Raw genomic sequence first — 21,508 nt, 5'->3', positions numbered from 1 at the left:
AGAGTTGGCGCGAGCCACCCGGACTTAATTGAATGCACCGACTGCATTGCGCGTTCATTCATTCGGCCACAGTATAACTGCTACTGTGCATATGCATATGTGTTATAATAAACGCACAATCTGCACAATGGCGTGTAAGTGCTTCACTGTATCATATTGTGTAGTGTATATTGTACAATTTAAATAACATTTGCATTATTCCGGTACAACATAATAAAAGGCTGACAATGTCCGACCAGTTTACCGTCAAATAATAGTAAATCTTCTTGCTGATTCCACTAGATATGTTTTTTGAATAGAAATTCGTACAAATTTTATTTTTATAATTTTCGTAAAACTCATTCATTCATTTCAAAAGCACGACATATTTGCACAGTATTTTCGTACGCTAATAAATTCTTTAAATCATAAAACCTAACCATTAGCTCAACGTTCGTTTGAAATAATCCGAGTTGATAAAATATCAGTATTCGTAATAGTCAGAGAATTTCACTAGAGATGAAAGTTTTTAACTTAAAAATATTTTTGTAAAATCTTTTAGGGTGTCGCAGTAATGGAATTTCTTATGTTAAGTATATCTTTAGATAGTGTTCACCTTAATTATTTAGATAAAAGAGTATTGTACAAAACACTACGTTCTTATAACATTTTTAGCAATATAAATTTCAACTTAAATATTTTTAATTAGAATATTTTAACATTTCAAATAGCTTCAGAAAATTATCGAATAAACAGCTTTAATTCAACATTAGGTTTATTTGTTATAAATAATTCATGAATTTTTAGTTTCCCAGTACTTAACTTAATTTACGTGTGAATTAAATAAACAACTAAATTACTCCTATCAGTTTTACAAACATTTACTTTCAAATATGGATATTTTTAATCGGTTTTCAACAGTGTTTGTCTGTGACTTTGATTTTATAAAGCAAACTCTAAGTAAGTTTGAATAAACATAAAATCACGGGATATAAAATATTATTGGGATACAATGACAATAAACGCGATCCACGTTAGTACCAGTTAAAATATTTTTATTTGAATTTATTTCGTAGTTTATTACAATAAAAAACTATGTGCGTGTAATTTGAATGTTACGAACTTAAAATCACCCATTAAACGTAAGTAAATCAAATAATTACTTGTATTATACGCTCACGTATTAGAACCTGTTTTTTAAATGAAGCGTTAAACATTAGATTCTAAAGGATATTTCTTCTATTGTGTACGACTAGCGCAACGATAAATTCTGTTTTCAAACCATTAATGGAAAAAACACCATTTAGGTGTAATATCTCATTGTACACAGAAATTTATGTGCGCGTATTTTAAAGTGCTTAATAGTTGATGATGTAACATTTAAAACGTCGAGAGGAGCCAAGTTATGCCAATTTTTTCTTTAAACCGGAAACGTTTACTCTTAAGTATGGACCATAGCCAATTTTGAGCGAGTAATGCACCTGTGATCTAAACGTGCAACGCCTTCGACATCAACAAAAGTAACATTATTAATCACAATTATTATCATATTTTCCCGTTGTTTGGGAGCGTCCTCGGGCATTCCACGCGCGTAGGTCGTAGAACGGCCGACATATCTGTTTGTCGAAACCCATAAATTGGCTTGTTATTATCATCAGCGATGGCGGCGATATTAACGAACAACAAGACTTGACACCAAACAGCCGGCAGGATGCAGTCTGTGACACCTCGTTGTGGTTGTTATTACGATGGGGTTGTGCGAGACGGACTTGCCGCAGCGACACCGAATTTGACGGCGCCGCGGGATACGCACACGGAGGCCAATAATATGTTGACCGAACCCGATACCGTTTGCTATCATTACATTATCATGATAATAGATGCTGCGCAGACATGTTATGATAAACCGAATAACAATATTTTGTTTATCTCGGATGGTTTAATGGTTCTCGGTCGACGGTAAAATCAAACAGCGAGCCACCAACTTTTGCTCGTACATCAGAAATTTGTGCGGTTGATATTTTTTATTGATTTATACTTGACGCTATTGAGGTTATTTTCGTTGTAGAAAAGAAAGACAAACCTTTACTCGTTCAGATTTAGGTACGAGGCACTTGTGAAGCGTAGCTCAAAGTGTCACCAATCGACTCGTTTATTATTTTAATGCATCCATATCATTTCCAAGCACCTGGAGTGCGAAATCGCTACAGCATTAGAATTTGTAGTGTTCCCGAAATCATGGAAAACCATTTCTTACTTGTGTTTTTCTCTTGATATTTCTTCTCGGTAGACGTCCCCTACAACGTTTTTACATTTGATAATCCTAAACGACAGTCGTTCAGTTCACCGAGTATTCCAAAAGCTCGTGTGAATTATCGACAACTACCGCCTGATAGATGCACTTACCGATCGAGCCACTATTTTTTATCTTCCCAATTGACCTGATTGCCGGACCGACTAGGGTACACGCATTCCGGCCACTGACGGTTGCTGAGAGGCATCTCGCGCCAACCAATTCGATATAGGGACAAGGAATTTTAATAACAACGGTAGATCATCGCGGTGCATGTGTGCTCTAGAACGGGTCCGAGTGGGCGCACGGGAGGGGGAGACAACTCACCGCTGGAGATCAATTAACCGACGATCGGTGATGCAGTGCATCAGAAACCCTTCCGGCGATGTCCGCACATGTATTTACGACGGTGCGTTGGTATATTATAATAATTTATCAACGCCGATCACCAAAGGGGACGTCGACGAGAGCCACCGGCTGCAGGTAAAATTCGATTTGGTTAACCGTGTAGAGGTTTTTTAATTGTCTTGAAATCGTTGCTTATTGCGGCCGTAATTCATCGGGCCTTGCACACTTCTCCACGGACGTCATCATCGACGTCCGCAAAGGAACTATCGATAACAAGCGTTTTTTTGTGTTGCCGTTTCGTGGAGTGGACAAAACCTGTCTATTCCATAAACGATTTGTCCGCAAGAGAATTTTTTCGGTGATCTCACTCTAATAAGCCGGGCCCCCAAAAACATATCCAGCCGGTCTGCTATGTGTCATCAAGTTCAGTCTTGACCAACGCACTACGTGCAATCGCCGTTCAGTACTATACAATGAGTTCCCTGGAATGGTGTAATGGTTGCCGGCTTGATTGGTTTATGATTATTTGTTTGTTTTTCTATGTTTCTCATCGTTCACACGAGTTGTTTGATTTTCTGGTTTCGACAAAAAGCAGTAAACCGTTCGGACGAGCATCGCCAATACGTTAAGAGGAAACGAATTTTTGTTCAGTTATCTAGTGATCTCTGTGTGTGTGTATGTGTAAGCCTGTCAAGAGAAAGCCGCGACTTCAGTATAACGAACACGATGGACGGCCCGTGTCGGTTTGTCGTCGTACCCAAAAGAAATAATAAAAAAACACAATCCACGCCGAGTATGTGTTTTACGTACAATAAGTCAGTCCGGAGGATATTTTTTAAAACGTCGTCGGGTTTCGGCGGGGCATTCGGCCGGGTCTTGTTGTACACGCGGTGAACGATCCGATGTTTATCTTCCTTACTATATCTCTCTGCGGGTCTCAAAGGTGTCTGGTCGACTGTGTTACCTGTCCCGTTCGGCTGTGGGAGGAGATGGAATTTTCTTCCCCTCCTAGCCCGTCACCCCTATGTCGTGCGGACGTTATTAATTTTTTTATTTCACGTACTCTTTTTATTTTTCACTTTGACGTGTATGAGCGTTAAAGAAGCGAATATCGTCGTTATATTAAGTAAAAAATAAAATAAAAACTCGGGACGAGGTCGTCTCCTAATCCGACGGATTATGCCGCAGGATCCTTTCATTCCGCTGTCGGGTGATGATATTCTTTTTCATTCTATGGGAATAAAAACGTTTGTCTTACAAGTCGGATGACCTGCCCTTTGGAACTATTTGTACCGACTGAATAGTACAACGTTTGCCTAGTCATTTAATCAATCAGAGTTGTGGTTATTGTTTCTGTAAATTGATAATACAATATTTTTCAAATATCAAAAAAATTAACAATAAATTATCAACAATTTGTTGAATAGACACACATATCAAATCAATAATTTATTAATTTAAACATTTTATCAGTATAACTAGATTATTTGAAGTTAATAAATGTTAGCTAAAACATTTAAGTTATTACAACACTAGTTTATTTTTAATTTTCTCATTATAATATTATTGATTATTCATTTATAAAAGCTATAACCTTAGGTAGTCTTAAAGTTATTAGTTAATAAACGAATCAAAATTATTATCTTTTGATTTTTTTTTCTGTTCTTTGACCTATATTAATTTGGACTTTAAGTAATCAGCTACGCAAATACTTTTATTGTTCTTAGTTGTCTATTGGCATTTGTTTTTTGACATTGGTATGATGAAAATCTTAATAACTTTTTTTTTAGTATTTATTTTTTTTAGCGCTATTAGTGCTGAAGAAATAACAAATTTTCGTCCGTGCTTGAGTAAGTATTGATTTAAATGAGATTTTCACTAGTATACAATTATTTATGAAAAATTTTCAGATTCAAAATGTACAATCAAAAAACTATACATTAGTCCGTGTCCAGAAGCATTAGATGGAAATCCTTGTGAATTTCCCGCTGGAATCAATGCAACAGTAATTATGGAATATATACCTCGTTAGTTGAGATATTTTTGTAAATTATTTGTTATTTTGATGATAAAATGTATAATTGGATAAGTTGATTTTTTTTTAAATTTATTTTATTCTTTAGCTATTGGAAGTAAAGTTAGCATCTAACTATTTATAACTCATTAAATCACTCATTATTTTTAAATTTGTTTATATAAATTCTGTTTTTATTTTTCAAAGATGTTATGCAAGTTTTAACAATTATACAGAATAGCACTTTATTAACTTCAACGATTTCTTATGCGAATCGACTCTTTTTAAGTGCAAAAAACTAAACTTAACTCGGTTAAACTAACGTTATTTTTTGAAACACTAAAGAAAATATATTTTTTTTATACAAATAAAAATTAAATTAAAACCGCTTTATTTTGATTCATCAGATTTATACACAATAAACCTCAGAATTACTTTGAATTATTTTTTTTTGTTTCATTATTTTATTTAGAATATAAATTGTTTAAATTTATAATTTAACTGCTCCGAAGCATATAATTTATTTACAAATGAGACTTTTTCTTGGTCCAATCTATATGCATTATGTACTCAACACAAACAATTTTTCTATTATTTATGAAGCAAATTTCATTTATTTTCAGACTTTAGCGCTCAAAAACCAAAACTTAGGTTTTATAATGTGCAATTACTATTAGATATTCCCCACCCTTTCATTGATCCAGATGGGTGTTTGTATACAAGTTGCCCACTACAGGCTAACGTCACCCAAAAGTTCAAATATGAATCCGTAACATCGAATTTGGAACCTAGAGGTGATTATTTATCCAAATTGAGACTGTGGGATGATTCAGAAAACGCAAAGTATGAAGACCAATGCTGCGTTCTAATGGAAATGAAATTAGTTTAATTGTCATTTAAAGAGTTAATATTTATGGATAAGAGACCATTATTTGTATTGGCTTATTATGTGATAAAATAAAAAATAAAACAACAAATGATCTTGAAATTTATTTGACCGAGTTATAAGTAAAATATTTAAAAATAATTTATTGTCTTCGTTTTTTACAAATTAGTACATATAGTATGACATTAATGTAATTTCGTATGAACGTAGAAAATATAAATAATGGTGTGATTTTTTTTTTTTTTCATTTTCATATATAATAGTTATTTAAGAATTATAAGTTGAATAAAAATTTAATAAATACATTCAGATAACTAATAAAAATATTGCATTACAAAAAATAATATTTGCTAATAATGCTGAGATTGATAACAAAAGTGGATGACCGTATTTTGGTTTTTTTCATTATGATTTCCCAGGGGCCCTGTCCACATAAACAGAACGTTCTCGGGATTTTTTTTCATGGTCTATGTTTGACATTTTTTACTACCTCTTTCAATATATATATTTATTTTTGTAATGGAAGGAGGTTGTAATCCCCATATTTCTCCGTGAGAAAGACCTTAAACATAAATCTTACCCTAATTAATAAGTATATTTGCGAATTTCTATAAAAATGTTTTATTATTTAAGTATGTCAAATCATAAATGTGCAAGTTTTTTTTGATATTTCAATTAAAAAATTAGTCAAAAATTCAATAAAATGTTAAAACACATTTTTCTTCAAGGTACTGTAAATTTGTTTGAATATATTTTTTTAACAAATACTACGATTTATATCATATATTCTTTTTCCTCGCCCTAATCCCAACTATTCGTGTTCGGCCATTACATCATATATAAGTACAATTGATAATGTACTTATCAAAATTAAAAAATAATAATTATTTTGAGTGTTGTATTTATTCATTGGCAGTAATTACCATTGCTGCCAACTTATGTTTGTATAATCGTAACATAGATATTATTTTGATTTCGCCAATAAAATTTCATAGTTATGAAAAATTAAGTTATAAATTATACAATATTTTAAAATGTTATTATACTAAACATTTTTTTTGCATATTTAATATTTTTTTTTTATTACTCAGTTGAATGCATATTCTTTATAAGGGTTGTTAAAAACATGTTTTAAAGTAAAAAACATGTTTAAAACATAAGTAAACCGTTTAAAATGTACCTTATTACGTAAGTGTTGAATGTTTGGTGTTTTAAGTACTGCATGCTTAAAACGTAACGAACCCTATTCTATATTGATATTAGATATTAATATCAATATAATTGATATAACTATATTAGTTAATTTTGCACAATGCATAATTTTTACAATTAAGTAAAAATTAAAGTTGCTTATGTTTTCTTAGTAGTTTATTCGTTTGTGTTAAATTATTATTATTTATTTGTCTCTGCAAATAACCGATTAATTGTTTTTAATTTGCGGTAATATTGTCGATTAAACAGATTATTTCGAAAAATCAATTTCGGTTTTAGCAACTTGGGACATATTTAAAAACTTATGTTGGGAAGGGGGCACAACAATTTTTTTCATAGACAACGCAGTCGATATCATCTATGTTTGATCTAACTATAATGAATTTATTGCTTTGTAATATACATTAGCGTAAAAATAATTTTCATTTTTGGGTGCAAATAATTTTTTTAACCCCCCTCCCTAATCTACCCTAACAATATAAAGCCAGTAGTTCATATTACTAACGTTTCAACACTATTAATACAAATTTGTACAGGCTGATGATGTGTTGAAATAACTGAACACAGTTTATACATGTATATAAATTCCGCTCTCTAATGATAAGTGATAACGTTTCTAGGACAATCTTACTGAACGTGGAATTTTGCTTAATATAATATTGTATTGTTTAATAAACACATGTTATCGTTGATTATCAAAAAAAAAATTATTTTTTTCAATTGATATTAATCACTAAATATATTACTGATAAAACATTAGCATCGCTCTGTCAGTAGTATCGAGGAAGGGGCATGTGCCTATGTGTCCCCCTCTAAATACACTGTTATTGAACATATTGATATATTGTTTCTACATTTCATTTTATACATCGATGTTTTAAAAAGGCTATTGGTATATTGAATTATTCGAATAAAATTATTTTAATACTGTCGACTATCAAATAGAACAAATAACTATCACGAAGGTCTAGTTCGTTCCACTTGTTCGACAAACAACCACATTATGAAGAACTTAAACATTTTCTTATTGGGAGTTATTTATTTCAGTGCTATTAATGCTGAAGAAATAACAAATTTTCGCCCATGTCTAAGTAAATATTCTTAAATTGAGTGATATTCTTATGAGTATATATTTTATTTATAGATATTTTATAGATTCAAATTGTACAATTCATAAAGTATCCATAAATCCTTGCCCTGAAGCCCTAGATGGAAATGTCTGTGAAATTCCTTTGGGAGAAAGTGCTTCAATGGTTATGGAATTTACGCCTCGTGAGTATAATTGATTGTTTAAATTTGTTTAGGTATAATTGCAACATTTTTCGTATATTCATTCTAATAATTAAAAATATCAGTGTAATAGTATGACAGCTCCAGTTTTTAAAACTTTTCAAAAGAGTAGAAAAAAATTTCAGATTTGTGATTGAAAACTTATTGAAAAGTTAAATTTCAAAAGTCTTATTTTTAAGACAAATTAGTAGAATTTTATTATTTTTAATAAAAAACGACAGTATTTTTTTTTCAATACATAGTCTTAAAAAAATAATTTTAGCAAAAAAATGAAGCTACCCAGAGTTGAATAATTTAATGATACTTAAACCAAAATTAAATATTCCTTGACATTTTAAATGTTATCATTTAAAAATTATTTAATATTATTAAATCATTTTTTTACTCTCAATTTGGTCATCCCAATAAAAATAGTCAATATAACAACCATGTGATAAGCTTATTTTTTATTATAAATTGAGTATATTTGAATTCTCATATCACATAAATATTTGTTCGCATAGTAAACAGAACTTTAATTATTGCTACAAAGTCATTTTCATTTAATCTGTGATAACTGCATAACGCTCATATAAATAATTGGACTAAATTTGAATTTAATACGATCAACGAAGTAATCTTATTTATTTTAAACTTAAAGGTCGAATGTCAATAATGAATAAGCTTTTCATACCTTTGATAATTTTAATAAATTTAAATTAAGTTTGCTTAACTAATAGATGCAAAGCAATGATACGGTATTATACATATTATATTTGTACACACAAAATACAGGATTTAGGAACAGATCATGAGTTATTATACTTATTCTAATGTTGCTATGAACTCGTCTCAATTTTTTTTAAGAAAACAATTATTTTGAAATATTTTAAAAAATAATTTGTTTTTAAATTTATTCTATAAAAGTTTAATGATAAAAATATGCATTTAATGTAATCTAAAATATAGTGTGAAAAAAGATTATTGAACCAATAATTATAAGAGTTCTCAGTTAAGTCTGTTCTACCTCCTATATGTACATAACTTTGTAGACGAATTTTCAAAAATATTTATTTGCTTATATATAAAAATAAGTATACTATAATTATAGCAGCTTTGAGTATTTTTTAATAACCTACTCATTACTTTTTTCTGTTTGTGAAAAATAATGAACAATTAACATTGGACATCATATAAATATACATATTATAAATAATACGGCATACATAAATATATATATGTATTTTACTAGAAGAATGTATGTTAAAATTTACAATAATCTCTTAGCTATACAATTGGTTATTTGATTATTGTAAATTTAAATATAATTATTTTACATAAAGATTACTTTACATTTATTTATAGATTTCAGCACTCCAAATCCAAAAGCTAGATTTTATGGAGTAAATGCATTAATAGATGTTCCGTTAATCGACATGGATACAAATGGGTGTTTGTATACAAGTTGTCCACTACAGGCGAATGTCAACCATAAGTTCAAATATGAACTCGTAACATCGCTTTTGTACCCTAGAGGTAATCATTTGTCAAAATTGAGGGTGTGGGATGATTCAGAAAACGCAAAGTATGAAGACCAATGCTGCATTATATACGACGTAAAATTAGTTTAATTTTCGTTATAAAATTTTAAATTCATATTTATATGCGATGAAGTAAGGAATGATTAAATATTAGTACTTTTTGTTAATTAACAAATGTTCTATAGACATTTTTCACATAAATTATAATTTTTTTGGATACTTAGTATATTTTACAAATAATATATCATTATATAAAAAATATGGCAGTAATTTTACTTATAAAACCAAACGATTATTCAATTGAAGTGTTAAGCGATAGTTATTTTTCAGGTAGACTTGAATTTGAGATTTCCGGTCGGATGCTGTAGTTTTTTAAAAAACGCGGTACAGGTACAATTTATTTTTATACGTACGACTTACATAGACAAAATACAATAATAATAATAATATGTAATTTGAATCTGTACGATGGATGACGGGCAGCAATTATGTTGGAGTAATGAAAAAATCAAATGGCTATATTCCAAGATTTTTCACCGCGTACATACATAATAGTATTAGTAATGTTTTTAATTGATGGCTTAAACATTTTACAACACCGATGACTAGTTATACGATGCCGGTTGTTTTACCTTGTAGATTGTTATCTTAATTTCAGCATTTTTTTATTTTATTCTTTGGTTTATAGAAATATCCATTAAACGGTTAATCGAGTGGAGTGTACCTCATCATTGGTTTCAAACGTGAATTTTAGTTCGCACAGTTCTTATTCCTAACTGTCCGAGCTAATGTCGTGCCTCACGTTATTTATTTACTTGGCCAAGGTTGTGATCGCCAAAAAAAAAAAAAATCTGAAGTAGGTAGCTCGGTTTTATATACGTGTGTGTACACATAGGTAGATGTATGTATGTGTAGTTTTTTTTTTTTTTCATTTGGGTACACGTGAACAAAATTAAATCGCATCACCTTGAGGACTCTTTGGATCTTTGAACCAACCGGTTATACTCGATACGCACCACTGCTTCAGATGGTTTTGCAATGTCTAAAGCGCAACTGCGACGGCGGCCTACAATAATTTTGCAATTTAATTGCCACAAGTATAAATGTACGTATGCGGCTAAACGATGGCCAATTGCTCTTCCCACGCATTCATTCGCCGTGATATAATAACGCGACGCGTTCGGTGTGTCGCCACAAGTAAAAAAGCAATACCCGCGGAGACGATTCGTGGAACGCGCCCGTACGGGTTATGTGTTTACTTTTTTAGGGGGTTGACCGGTAGTGGGTCTTCAACAACAGCGTGTAGTCCAAACGGTTGTATGTGTACTTACCACTCGAAAATGTACTCGGGGCCTATCGCGCGCACGTATCGTGTTCAGCCAAGTCATCGTAATCACTTTGTCGTATGTCTATATTAGTATTATGCTCTTTTGGGAGGTTAAGAACCCGACGAGTGCTGCAGCTCTTGAAATCGCGTTCCCGTCGCTGCAGTAACACTCGGGACGTTTCTTCTTCTCTCCGAAAAGACACTGACACAGTGATGTTATTGACCGACCCGTTTCCATCGTTCATTCGACTAAATATTGATTAGGCGTATACTTTGTTCATAACTGACCGTATAATACTAGTGCGCGTGTTATTAAATTCATTTACAGTCGAAAAAACCAATTTGTCGAAAAGAATTATGATAGTCAAATAGTTTGAAACATTATGTAACGCGCAAATGGTGGCGCCTGTATTATTATGTTGATTGAAGGACAATGAAATCGTGCGAATCCTATACTTTAAAAAATGTTATTAACACGATTCGCAAACGTTTAAATATTGAATAATTCATACGAAAATTAATCGAAATATTAATACGACAAGAAAAATATTGTTATCGATTTCAAATAAGTTATTCAGTTCTCAGCTGTTAAGTATTTACCTTAGTGAAATTATACTCATTACTGTAGCAATATTGTAAATTAGATAATATCACTGTTCGTTTGAGTGTAACATTGTACTTTAACGTATAAATATTCAGTCGACTATTAATTTGCGAGTAATTTTACCGTCGTTTAATATTTTAAAAAATAATTTCATAATCAAATATCATTATAGAGCTGATTACAGAGTTATTCTTATAATTGATTGTCGAACGATTGCATCTAAGGAAAATTACATGTTTCTGCGTCCACATAGTTATTTTTGTATCCAGTTTTGGCAAACATAGTAGTACGACTAGTAATTTGTTCAAAAACTATTTATAATTATATGTAAACGTTGTAAGTAATGCGATTATATTATAACGCGAGCATTAGCCATAAGGCAAAAAGGGCGTTAAGGGGAGACATTAATAAAAGTACCTTGAATGAGCAACTAAAAAACATCAATTATTAAGCTATTAATTATTTGTTGATATTTACTTAGGGGTAAAGGACAAGGTTACCGTTTGATATTTTCTGAACTCAAATTCGCGATGCACACGAACGATTTCCTTATAACGATGTGTTATTTTTTGTGGTTTTTTTCCTCGTAACGCGTTCCGATAGTTTCTCGCTGAAACCGGACCCGACGGAGATATTTTCGCCATTGCGAATCGCTCCGTGAAGGTTTTTTCGTATTATCTTCCAGTTTAATTGGTTTGTCGGTCGTCAATTAGAGTGTACCGAACGAGAAATAATAACGACACGGTGTACTCGGCGGCATTGTGTTCCGCACGCCGGTCGAGTTGCCACCGTGCGCCGCAAGCCCCAGAACTTTAGCCGGCGCTCGAGGCTCGGCGGCCGACCTTGGCGCGGTGGATGTCGCCTACCACCCGGCCACGCGCGCGCGCCTCACCATTTGTCCGTTGCATCGGCGGCGGATACGTTTTTAATACACTTGTGGTGTGTGCAACGGAGGACGCGTAATTATTATCATTAGCCGCCCAGCGTTATCGATCATCGTCTACATTTTTTTTCCATCGGTCCGTCGAAACGACGGTTCCATTAAAAAAACAAAACGAACACAACTGGGCGCAATGCAGCAGCGGCCGCCGCCGACAATCGCGTTGACGGCTGAAGGCGATCGAAACTGGTAGAACCGGAGGACCCCGCAGCAGCTGCCCGACCTCCGGGGACGTGTGCTGAGAGCAAGACAGAAATACGTCTCCGTGAACTGTGCGAGTGCTCGGCGGTGAGGCAGAGAGAGAGACGAGTCCTCGCGGACCCGTTAACACCGCTGGCATGTGCACACTGCGTTTATTACACTGTCCCATATATATATATAGTATGTGTGTGTACATTTTTTTTAATGGTTCGATGTGTGTGTGCGCTCACTCGTTACCGAATCACAACCCCGTCCGTAAAAAATGCGGAAAATCGTCCAGGTAAATTGTGTCTAATCAAGGAAAACCCGACGGTTATTGCATCGTGTGATGCAAATTGATTTTTCAAAACTCTTCCTTACGACCTCTCCCAGCTCCCGTTCACTTGAACAATTTTCTAACGTCGTGAGGTCGACTTGATGTAACTGACAATGTTTTCGCAAATAAAAAACCAATACAGGTGCTGCTATTTCGCTCGTGAAACGATATTGAAAAATTGTGTTGAAATGTTTTTTTTATGAGTTTTTTGTTAGAACACACTATATATATATTTATACACTTGAGTAAATAATTAATTACTTAAAAGGTATAAATGTTATTTTTTGTTACCTTTAATCGTCGAGAAAATGTAAGTTTTTTTTTTTTAGGTAATTTGAAAATAAAGATCATAAAATATTATTATTAATCACTTGTACAATCATTTATTGAAAATAATAATATCATTAAAGTTTATGTAATACTAATACTAATTGATTAAGTTTATTTTAAAAACTAAATTTTGCATAGATTAGTTTTGTTTATTAGATTCTATTGTATTTTTAAATACAACAGACGTCGTTCAACCGTATGACAGTTTCCACAATTTTGATTTAATGGAACCGTATTTTTTTAAGTGACTCAATTTTTGAATTAAGTAGGGATAGAAAACCAATACCAGCTTTCTGGAACGGAATCGAACCTTTTTATCTGCACACTAAGACACAACGCCTTAAATTTTGTTCGTTTTTAATTTTTTATTTGTTTCGTACTCAAAACAGAACATTATTAATTTATTAGAACAGAGTTGAACCTCCACGTCAACGCGTTCCCGATCGAAACATTGAGGTTGCTTTTTAAACGTGAATGTTTCTTTCTTGTTTTTTAAAACCAAAAAAAATATCTGGTACATAAAAAACTTGTTTTTAGATAACCAGATCAGTTCGATAGGACGGAATTAAACTTTGATTTGCCATGATACGACGCCCCGACCGACTTACTCAAGTCACTATTGTATGTTTATGTTTTATCAGTGTACCTTAAGTGCACTGATAAGTTTAATGATATAGATCATACCTAGTTCGCCAATATCCAAGTACGATGTCAGCAGTAAAAAGTAATGTTTTTTTTCACTGCAATATAAAAATTTCTAGACCAAGTAAAAACAAAAAAAGTAGCATTTTTTAATTTATTGACATTTAAGCACTGACCAAAAATATAAACGCAGTTTATTAATATTTCAAAAAAAAAAAGATGTCGATATACAAGTCAAATTTATTATAAGTAAGTTTTTGGGTATGAGACTTAACTCATCATAGCTATAGTAGTTGATAAAAAGTTATAGTTCCTTTGAAAACTTAATTAAGTTTTCAAAGAAACTTTATATTAGGTGGACTCATTCGAATTAATTAAACTTTAATGAATCCATCTAACATCAAAATAATTATTGTTTTTATGTTATAATACTGTAATAGATAAATTTCCAGGAGTCAAACGACAAAATCAAATAAACAAATCTAAATATAGAAACAATCTATGAATCTCTTTGAAAATGTTTTTTTTTGTATTTCATTTAAGGTAAAATTATTTTGAGTATTTAATTCAGTAAAAATAATTTATTTAATGTCTACTATGAAAAGTAATTTTTCAAATAGACCAATCATAATGTGTATTTTATATTGTTTATTTATGTCTTATTAGTAAAAATTAATTGGTTTGATTGACTGGTTCATTTTATAAATTAAACAAATATAACTATCGTTTCGCTGCATGTTTTATTTATACGATGCGATAACTTGTTAAATAATAATTTTACCTTGATCGGTATATAAAAAAATTAATATATTTTTGATCATTAACATAATGATAAAAATAAATTACCGTACTTATACGATAATATGAAAAGATAAAGTAGTTGTACAGTGGAAAAAAATTGCATTCATTTTTTCGTTTGACAATCAATTCTATAGTTTTAGAATAATAATCACCTTCATTATAAAAACTCGTCTAAATTAATGTGATTATCGCGAACCCGTTCTAACACAATCACTTTAAATAGCATCGATAAAAAATGTTGAATAATTTCCAAAAAAATAAAAATAAAATTTTATTTTTCACTAAGATTTGATGGATAAGTAAAAAAAAAGATAGATAACATTAAAAAATAAAGACTGGTTATTTAGAAAAAATTCCAAAAATATAAGTGTGTATTAGTCACAAAATAAATGTGTTTAAATCCAATAAAAACCAGTTTTTTGTGTAAAAAGTTATCAGAACAAAAGTCGTTTAGCCGATACATTTATAATCGCTCCGAATGAAACGTCTTGTGGTGTGTACAGTTAGTCGATAATAAAATTAGCGGTGAAAAAAAAATTTCCGTTCCAAGTTCGCTGCGACAAAAACTGAAACTCGCTAGAAATTGCACTTATGAGTTGGCACACGTTTCGGTCGTAAAAAAAAAAAAATAATAATAATAATAATGCTCACGACATGCCATCCTATGAACCACGAATGACATCCTCGTTATGACATTCGGCCGTTAATATGTTAGTGTTCTAAACAAAATAAAGAAGAACCCGTATTAACGAATGCACTGCTGTGCGGGCTTTAAAAAATAATAATACGAGTAGCTTTTTTCACTGGGATGCGTTAACCTTTTCGGTTCTAGTGGACCGTGTTTATCTTTCACGTTCAGAACCTACTGACGGAGACGCGGCGCCCAGCGTGATACTTTTTAAAGAAGATTACAACAATAGCAGAAAAGGGTCGGGGCATAAAACATCGGTACACACATGTATCAATTGACCTAGGGGATGTAGAAGTCTCGGCCACGTTTGTTTTGTCGGTTAGACGACTATTAGAAAACAACAACGAAATAAGATTACTCCAAAGCGCATTAAGACGTGATACGTTTTTTTGGACGTTATACTTTATACGTTTCCAACGATCATCAAGTTCAGATAGCGTCCCAGTTGTATTTTTTCTAAACCTAACCCGATTTCGTTTAACAATCAATTTTAAAAATATAATCAATTTGATACGTTAATACAAATATTAGTATTTATTTTGAAAATGTTACACGATAATTTGGTACCCAATATTATGTGTAGAAATTGAAAACTAAAAACCGTTGATTCTAATAAATTTTTCAATCCGTAGCCCCAAATCGTTTCTACTTTTTATTCTGTCTTATCCCGTTGCATTTTGACCGACTCAAACTTTTCACAAGGAATTTGGTTTCTGGCGCAACATAATTTACTTTCTGTGCGATTCGCTTTAGGTTTCCACGAAATATCGATAAATGTAATTTATAAGCCATTGAATCTGAGCCACCGAACCGTATTATCCTTAAATTGTTTTCCCATTTTTTGCGCGATTTGGTTAATTAAAGTAATGAGACACGAACGGGGCGGTTTATGTTTGTGAGAGATAATTTCGACAGAAAAACAGACCGTACGTTGTAGTGAAACGAATAAACGTTTTGGTAAATCGAGAAAAACCAAATAAAAACAGTGTTATGGTTTGTAAATTATTTATCGCATTAAAGTCGTAGGGATTTAAATGTCGGAAACCTGTATTCGTTGCCACTACAACAGTTGCATACTAATTTTTGCGTCGAATCATTAATATCCTGTACAATAGCTATGCCTCGGACGAGACACCTAGCGAAAACCTTTTTTTTTTTTTATCATTACCGAATACGCCATAATTCAATTAATTCGACACCAGTAATTATTTATTACGGTCAGTCGAAGTCATAATCGGGCAAATGGTTTTTTCGTCTTTTACATTATCTCGCGTGTGTGTGTGTATTAATTGTTCGAAAATAGTACTTATAACGGAATTACACTTGCGATTTAGTCCTGTCCAACGTCATTCAGAAACAGTAATCATGAAAATATTTACAATTGACACTGGTATTAATTATAATTCGACTGCAAGTGTTGACATCTTTTTGAAAATCCAATTGATTTGCGTGGGGTTCGAAAATTACAGTGTATCATATTAACATCTTAAATATACCTCATCTGCTGTCGGGTGTTCACTATACTTTTATTTTTAATAAGTCGTTTTTACAATAAAATCATATTAAAAAACATACTCGTGTGTGTCACAAGTCACTTAAATGGACTGTTTTAGCGTGTGAGTACACTTAATTTTCCGCACGAGTTACTTGGCGGTTTATTTTCTAATGTTTTGTAGCTGAAAAAATAATAATTTCGTCAGTATCTCGTTTGACTTGATGCCAATTAGATGCAACAGTAATAGTTGCCTCGGAGCGTTCGACGCTTTTAAGATTTATAATAGAAATAATTTCTCTGCAGTATTAGACGAAGGATTTGCTCGCTACCATAAACTTAACAATGCCCAGTAGGACATGGTTTCCCATCAAACTTGTTTCGACCTCAGGCTCTGTGCTTATTTTATTATTATATTGTTTCGGAACGTTCTCGGAAACGGAATTTTATTTTCGTTCATACGTGTTTTTTTTTACCTCTCCTTTTTTTTTTTTGTCGTCGTCGTCGTCTATAGATTATCGGATTGATTGACAGACAACAATCGGCGAACAAGGTGACATTCAACCTCATGTGTGTCCGTGACTGGGTTTCTCATTCGGTCGTTTTGAAAACGACGACGTCACGTGTACACTACAGAAGAAGAAAACTATGGCGTCGCACTCCCACGTAAAACTTTGTAGACAATACGCTTTCCCCTCACCCACCCCCCACACACCGTTCCGCTTTTCCACTCCGCCGCCCGCTACTGTTTCTCCTCTAGGTCCGTTAGTAGAATGCCAAATCATTATCATCCTCCGTTTTCACTTGTACGACCGTATTCCGATCATGACTAATAACACACGCAAATCGGTCGATACTCGATAATTACGCTAGTGACATTCTGCGGAGTGAACGCGTTCGCCAGTGTTATTGTGCAGCGTTCGGAGGAGACGGTTTTAATTACGGCCGCGATGCATTGTGTTTTTTCATTGTACGCGCGCGGGTGTTGTTTAACGTAACGCATACTTAGCGGTGTGACGGACAAGCGGTTGTGCAATCGCTCTCCAACGACCGACACCGTCGCGCGTGAGCGGCGGGCCCGTCGGTCGCGTTGTAGGCGACAACGGTAATTAGGGTGTGCGTCGAAAATACATTTGGTCGTCGTAGTTCTCGCTAAAAGCATTCTCCTCCGGCGAGGAGGCCCCTCTGCCCGGCCGCTGGTGCGGCCAACTCGGGTGTCGAGATAATATGTTCGAAAAGTATCGATTACCGCTAACAACAACATAACGCACGGCGGGCGAACGAAGAACGGCCAAGTCCGGGACTGGAAACAGCAGAGAGCTAAAGGACAACGGGAACGATTTTTTTTTTCCTCGAGAAAGGAAAAAGGTCTTGGATTACGGCAACGGGAGCAGGGACGGGGGGAGGGTGTTACGTGTACACTGTAGCGGTGCGTGCGTGGCGGGTGCGCGCGTGCAAGACTGCTTTGTATGCAGGACACAACAATTCCACATTTCGGGGCAAAGAAAAGGAGGGACTGCCGGAATTATGGTCGGCGGCAGTCGGCTATATAGAACGGCACGGCGTACAATCAGCGGAAAGACGCGGCGGCGAGGAGAGGCGAATGTTCTTTTTGGAAGAGTGTAGTAGCGCAATAGTAGTGAGGAAAAAAAAATATAGAGGCTAAGAGATCAATACTGGTTTGACTTGCAGACAAAAAAAAAAAAACCCGCCGACAAGAGGAGAAAAAAGCCTAAAAGCGAGATATTTAATAAAATCGCGTGCACATCACTGGAAGAAAAAACCAACCGGGCCCTAGGCTAATTTCGATATACGAGTGACGAATATTAAAGATTTGGTCGGATTACCCGAGGCGCGAATCGATACTGTCGGCGGCCCTTCCAATACTGTTGGGCCACACAGGTCTAGTCCGGACCGCGTTAGGCTCGGAAAGGACTCGCAGCGTTTTTGCTTTACACCTCAGTATTTGTAGCCGGTGGCGTACGTCTGACGTCCCGGACCGGTAGAATCGTCTACCCTTTGAACTATTGGCGAAAAATGTGTCGGAGCGATACGGTGGTCGAAAAAATTGTTCGTCCCGTTTGGATTGCCAATTAATTAAAACGTTTCGTTGCAGAGGTAAAAATAAAAAATGAATTCGATTTTAAAACCGCATATACGTTGTCGTCTGCAAACGTTAGCATTTTTGTTCAAACTTATTTATTGGTCTCAGACTGTGTAATTGTTTTACTCGAGCGTTACCGAAACACAATAATAACAGTAATATTTATGAGTGTTAATGTAAACAAAAAAATAAATAAATAAAGAAAACCGGTACTCTGAATAAATCAGAGCTCCCAGTGGTGTGTGTGTAAAAAAAAAAAACCGGTGCACACTAATTGACTAATGACATTGCCGTTCAATTACATTAGCCACTAGTTTATACTAATAACGAAAGGCGGCGTGTATAATAACGTTATTACAACAACTCGGACACGAGTAAATAAAAGGCCTTCTAGCCAAATTGTTATTTCCTATTTATGATAATTCCGCGTAACTGGAACCTGCAATTACACGGGCAGAGGCAACGCGCTTAAAAACGCCAGTTATATGAGATGAAAATGGTAATCACATTATTATTGTTATGAATGAACGATACACTTTGACCGACACAACGTGTAATTTATAATAACTAATCGACGTTTAAATAGGCGCGAGCCGTTTTTATTACCGTTCGTTTTTCAATGACACAACACATTTTTTACTGCCCGCGTATTATCAACAACGAGCCGTGAAACTCTGACGATTTACGGGCAAACGAATACTGCGGCGTCGTGTAGACGACACATTGTTTTTTATTCGCTCGGAAATATTTCCCGAGAAAACGACGATTGAATTTTACGCATAAATAAATAAGAAATTTCGTTTGTTTTCGATGCGATTTATTGACAAATGGAATTCGGCCCACGAAAACCGTCGTCGATATATTTCAGACACGAGCCGAACTATTAACGGCGGCGGCGGCGTTTGACACGTCCAACAAACGTATTTTCGGTCGGCGACACGGGAATGGGGTAAAAAAATGCGAATCTCATTCCGTTTGTCGGTCATACCCTCGGCGACACACGTCCTTCGGCGATTCCAATATTTTTTGACGGAGAAACAGGCGCAATGGAAATGAAAAAAAAAAAAAAACCCAAAAACAAGGGTCACGCGGCCAAAGTGAGGGGTGGCGAAAAAAAAAAAATACACACACAGCACAGCAGAAATTGCTATCGGATATATAGAAAAATAAAAGGGTCGGCCTGACAAGAAATACGACTTTTATGTGACGGAATGCGAGCAATTCACGCGGTGGGCGACGACAGCGTCCCTCGGTCGGCCACCGCCGCGTACACACACTCGGCGGCGCGATACGATGACAAATTGGAATACTATGACTCGGTGGAAAACACGCGCAACAAAGCAATCCCTTTTCCCGTAATATGCCGTCGTCGCTGTCAGTCGAGCCGCACCCACCGCCGAATTCTCTCTAGTACACCTATTTTATTATTATTATTATTATTCGCACACAATGGGAGACCGTGTGAGACGGCGAGGTCGCGTAATCGTATAAACGGCGCAATAATTGACTGGGAACGTGCCCGGGCTGTCCGCCCGGAGATTAGGCGCGATACGAGGCCATTGTAAAGCGCGCACAAGGTGACCGGGTTCCAATAAACGCCGGTGTCGGTGGCCAGGTGGAAAAGGGATCGCTGTCGCCTTCCGGCTGTCCCGCGGTGCCGTGCGCGGGATCACGTTACGGACCGCATCCGAGTGATTTTTCAGAGGTTCCGCCAAAAATAATATTTCACGTTATTCTCGCGGGGCTGCGGCCGACGAGGGAAGACACCGCATCCCGTTCGGTACGGCCGAGGACGGCAACAACGATAAAAAAAACAATAACGATATTGTTGTGCGTCCGGGAATGCGGTGTCGCGTGCAGACGACGGACGCGCCGAGCGAGTTATAAATATGGCGCAAGGGGAACCGCGTATAAACCCACGTCCCTGCAGGCCCCGATATTTATGTGCCGCCGGCGAAAATGAAGATTTACGACGTTGTCCTGTGCGCGCGCGTGTGACGCATCCACCGCGGCCGCCATCAATATTTGATAGGTTCCGTAACGGAGCGGCGCGTTACGCGTGTCGGCTGCGCGTCCGGCACCGAAACGATTTCGTCGAAAACGACTTTGCGGCCAGTGTACTGAGAACGACCACAGCGCGTCGCTCTTAACCCGACCGACCGCAGCTCCGAGTGGAGAGTTGTCAGTGGAGAAAATATGCAACGCTTATGATATCGTTTAGAGAGTCCTTTTTGTCTTCCTTGCAATGATTTATTGTTCACAATGTAAACTCGTTAATTGTTCAACGTGTCGTGTAATGCGTTGCAAGATTTGCATATATCGGTCGGCGATACTGTTTTGATGCGGTCGCATCTCCTTTATCTTCTTCGATCTACCGGGCAAGTAGTCAGGATTAATAGGAAACCATTAAAAAGAGGTTTTCTGAAGAAAAAAAACCACGAATATTTATTTAAAGATTAAATTACATAATTGTGTACAGTATATTACTTCCTTACGCCATAAAAATATTTTTACTGTT

The 21,508-nt window shown here is 34.9% G+C and overlaps 2 protein-coding genes across 2 annotated transcripts; both read left to right on the top strand.

The window, feature by feature from the left end:
* The first annotated feature begins 4,321 nt into the window (after window positions 1–4,321).
* LOC126904452 (MD-2-related lipid-recognition protein-like) lies at window positions 4,322–5,626 on the top strand. Its single transcript, XM_050683497.1, has 3 exons — window positions 4,322–4,470; window positions 4,531–4,647; window positions 5,258–5,626. Exons 1-3 carry the CDS (start codon window positions 4,380–4,382, stop codon window positions 5,521–5,523), a joined length of 474 nt encoding a protein of 157 aa, XP_050539454.1. The 5' UTR covers window positions 4,322–4,379; the 3' UTR covers window positions 5,524–5,626.
* Window positions 5,627–7,576: 1,950 nt separating this feature from the next.
* LOC126904453 (uncharacterized) lies at window positions 7,577–9,803 on the top strand. The gene is made up of 3 exons (XM_050683498.1): window positions 7,577–7,823; window positions 7,888–8,004; window positions 9,367–9,803. The coding sequence occupies exons 1-3, from the start codon at window positions 7,736–7,738 to the stop codon at window positions 9,630–9,632; spliced, it is 471 nt and encodes a 156-aa protein (XP_050539455.1). The 5' UTR covers window positions 7,577–7,735; the 3' UTR covers window positions 9,633–9,803.
* Window positions 9,804–21,508: the final 11,705 nt, after the last annotated feature.

This window comes from Daktulosphaira vitifoliae, unplaced genomic scaffold, assembly GCF_025091365.1.
Source record: "Daktulosphaira vitifoliae isolate Bord-2020 unplaced genomic scaffold, ASM2509136v1 Scaffold_4, whole genome shotgun sequence".
Taxonomy (NCBI): domain Eukaryota; kingdom Metazoa; phylum Arthropoda; class Insecta; order Hemiptera; family Phylloxeridae; genus Daktulosphaira; species Daktulosphaira vitifoliae.
Note: the sequence above shows the minus strand (reverse complement) of the source record. Positions and strands in the feature narration are given on the sequence as shown.

Coding starts and splice junctions, on each gene's coding strand:
- LOC126904453 (XM_050683498.1), top strand. CDS start 7,736: ATGAAGAACTTAAACATTTTCTTATTGGGAGTTATTTATTTCAGTGCT. Junction 7,824..7,887: donor AAATTTTCGCCCATGTCTAA/GTAAATATTCTT, acceptor GATATTTTATAG/ATTCAAATTGTACAATTCAT. Junction 8,005..9,366: donor GGTTATGGAATTTACGCCTC/GTGAGTATAATT, acceptor ATTTATTTATAG/ATTTCAGCACTCCAAATCCA.
- LOC126904452 (XM_050683497.1), top strand. CDS start 4,380: ATGATGAAAATCTTAATAACTTTTTTTTTAGTATTTATTTTTTTTAGC. Junction 4,471..4,530: donor AAATTTTCGTCCGTGCTTGA/GTAAGTATTGAT, acceptor AAAAATTTTCAG/ATTCAAAATGTACAATCAAA. Junction 4,648..5,257: donor AATTATGGAATATATACCTC/GTTAGTTGAGAT, acceptor ATTTATTTTCAG/ACTTTAGCGCTCAAAAACCA.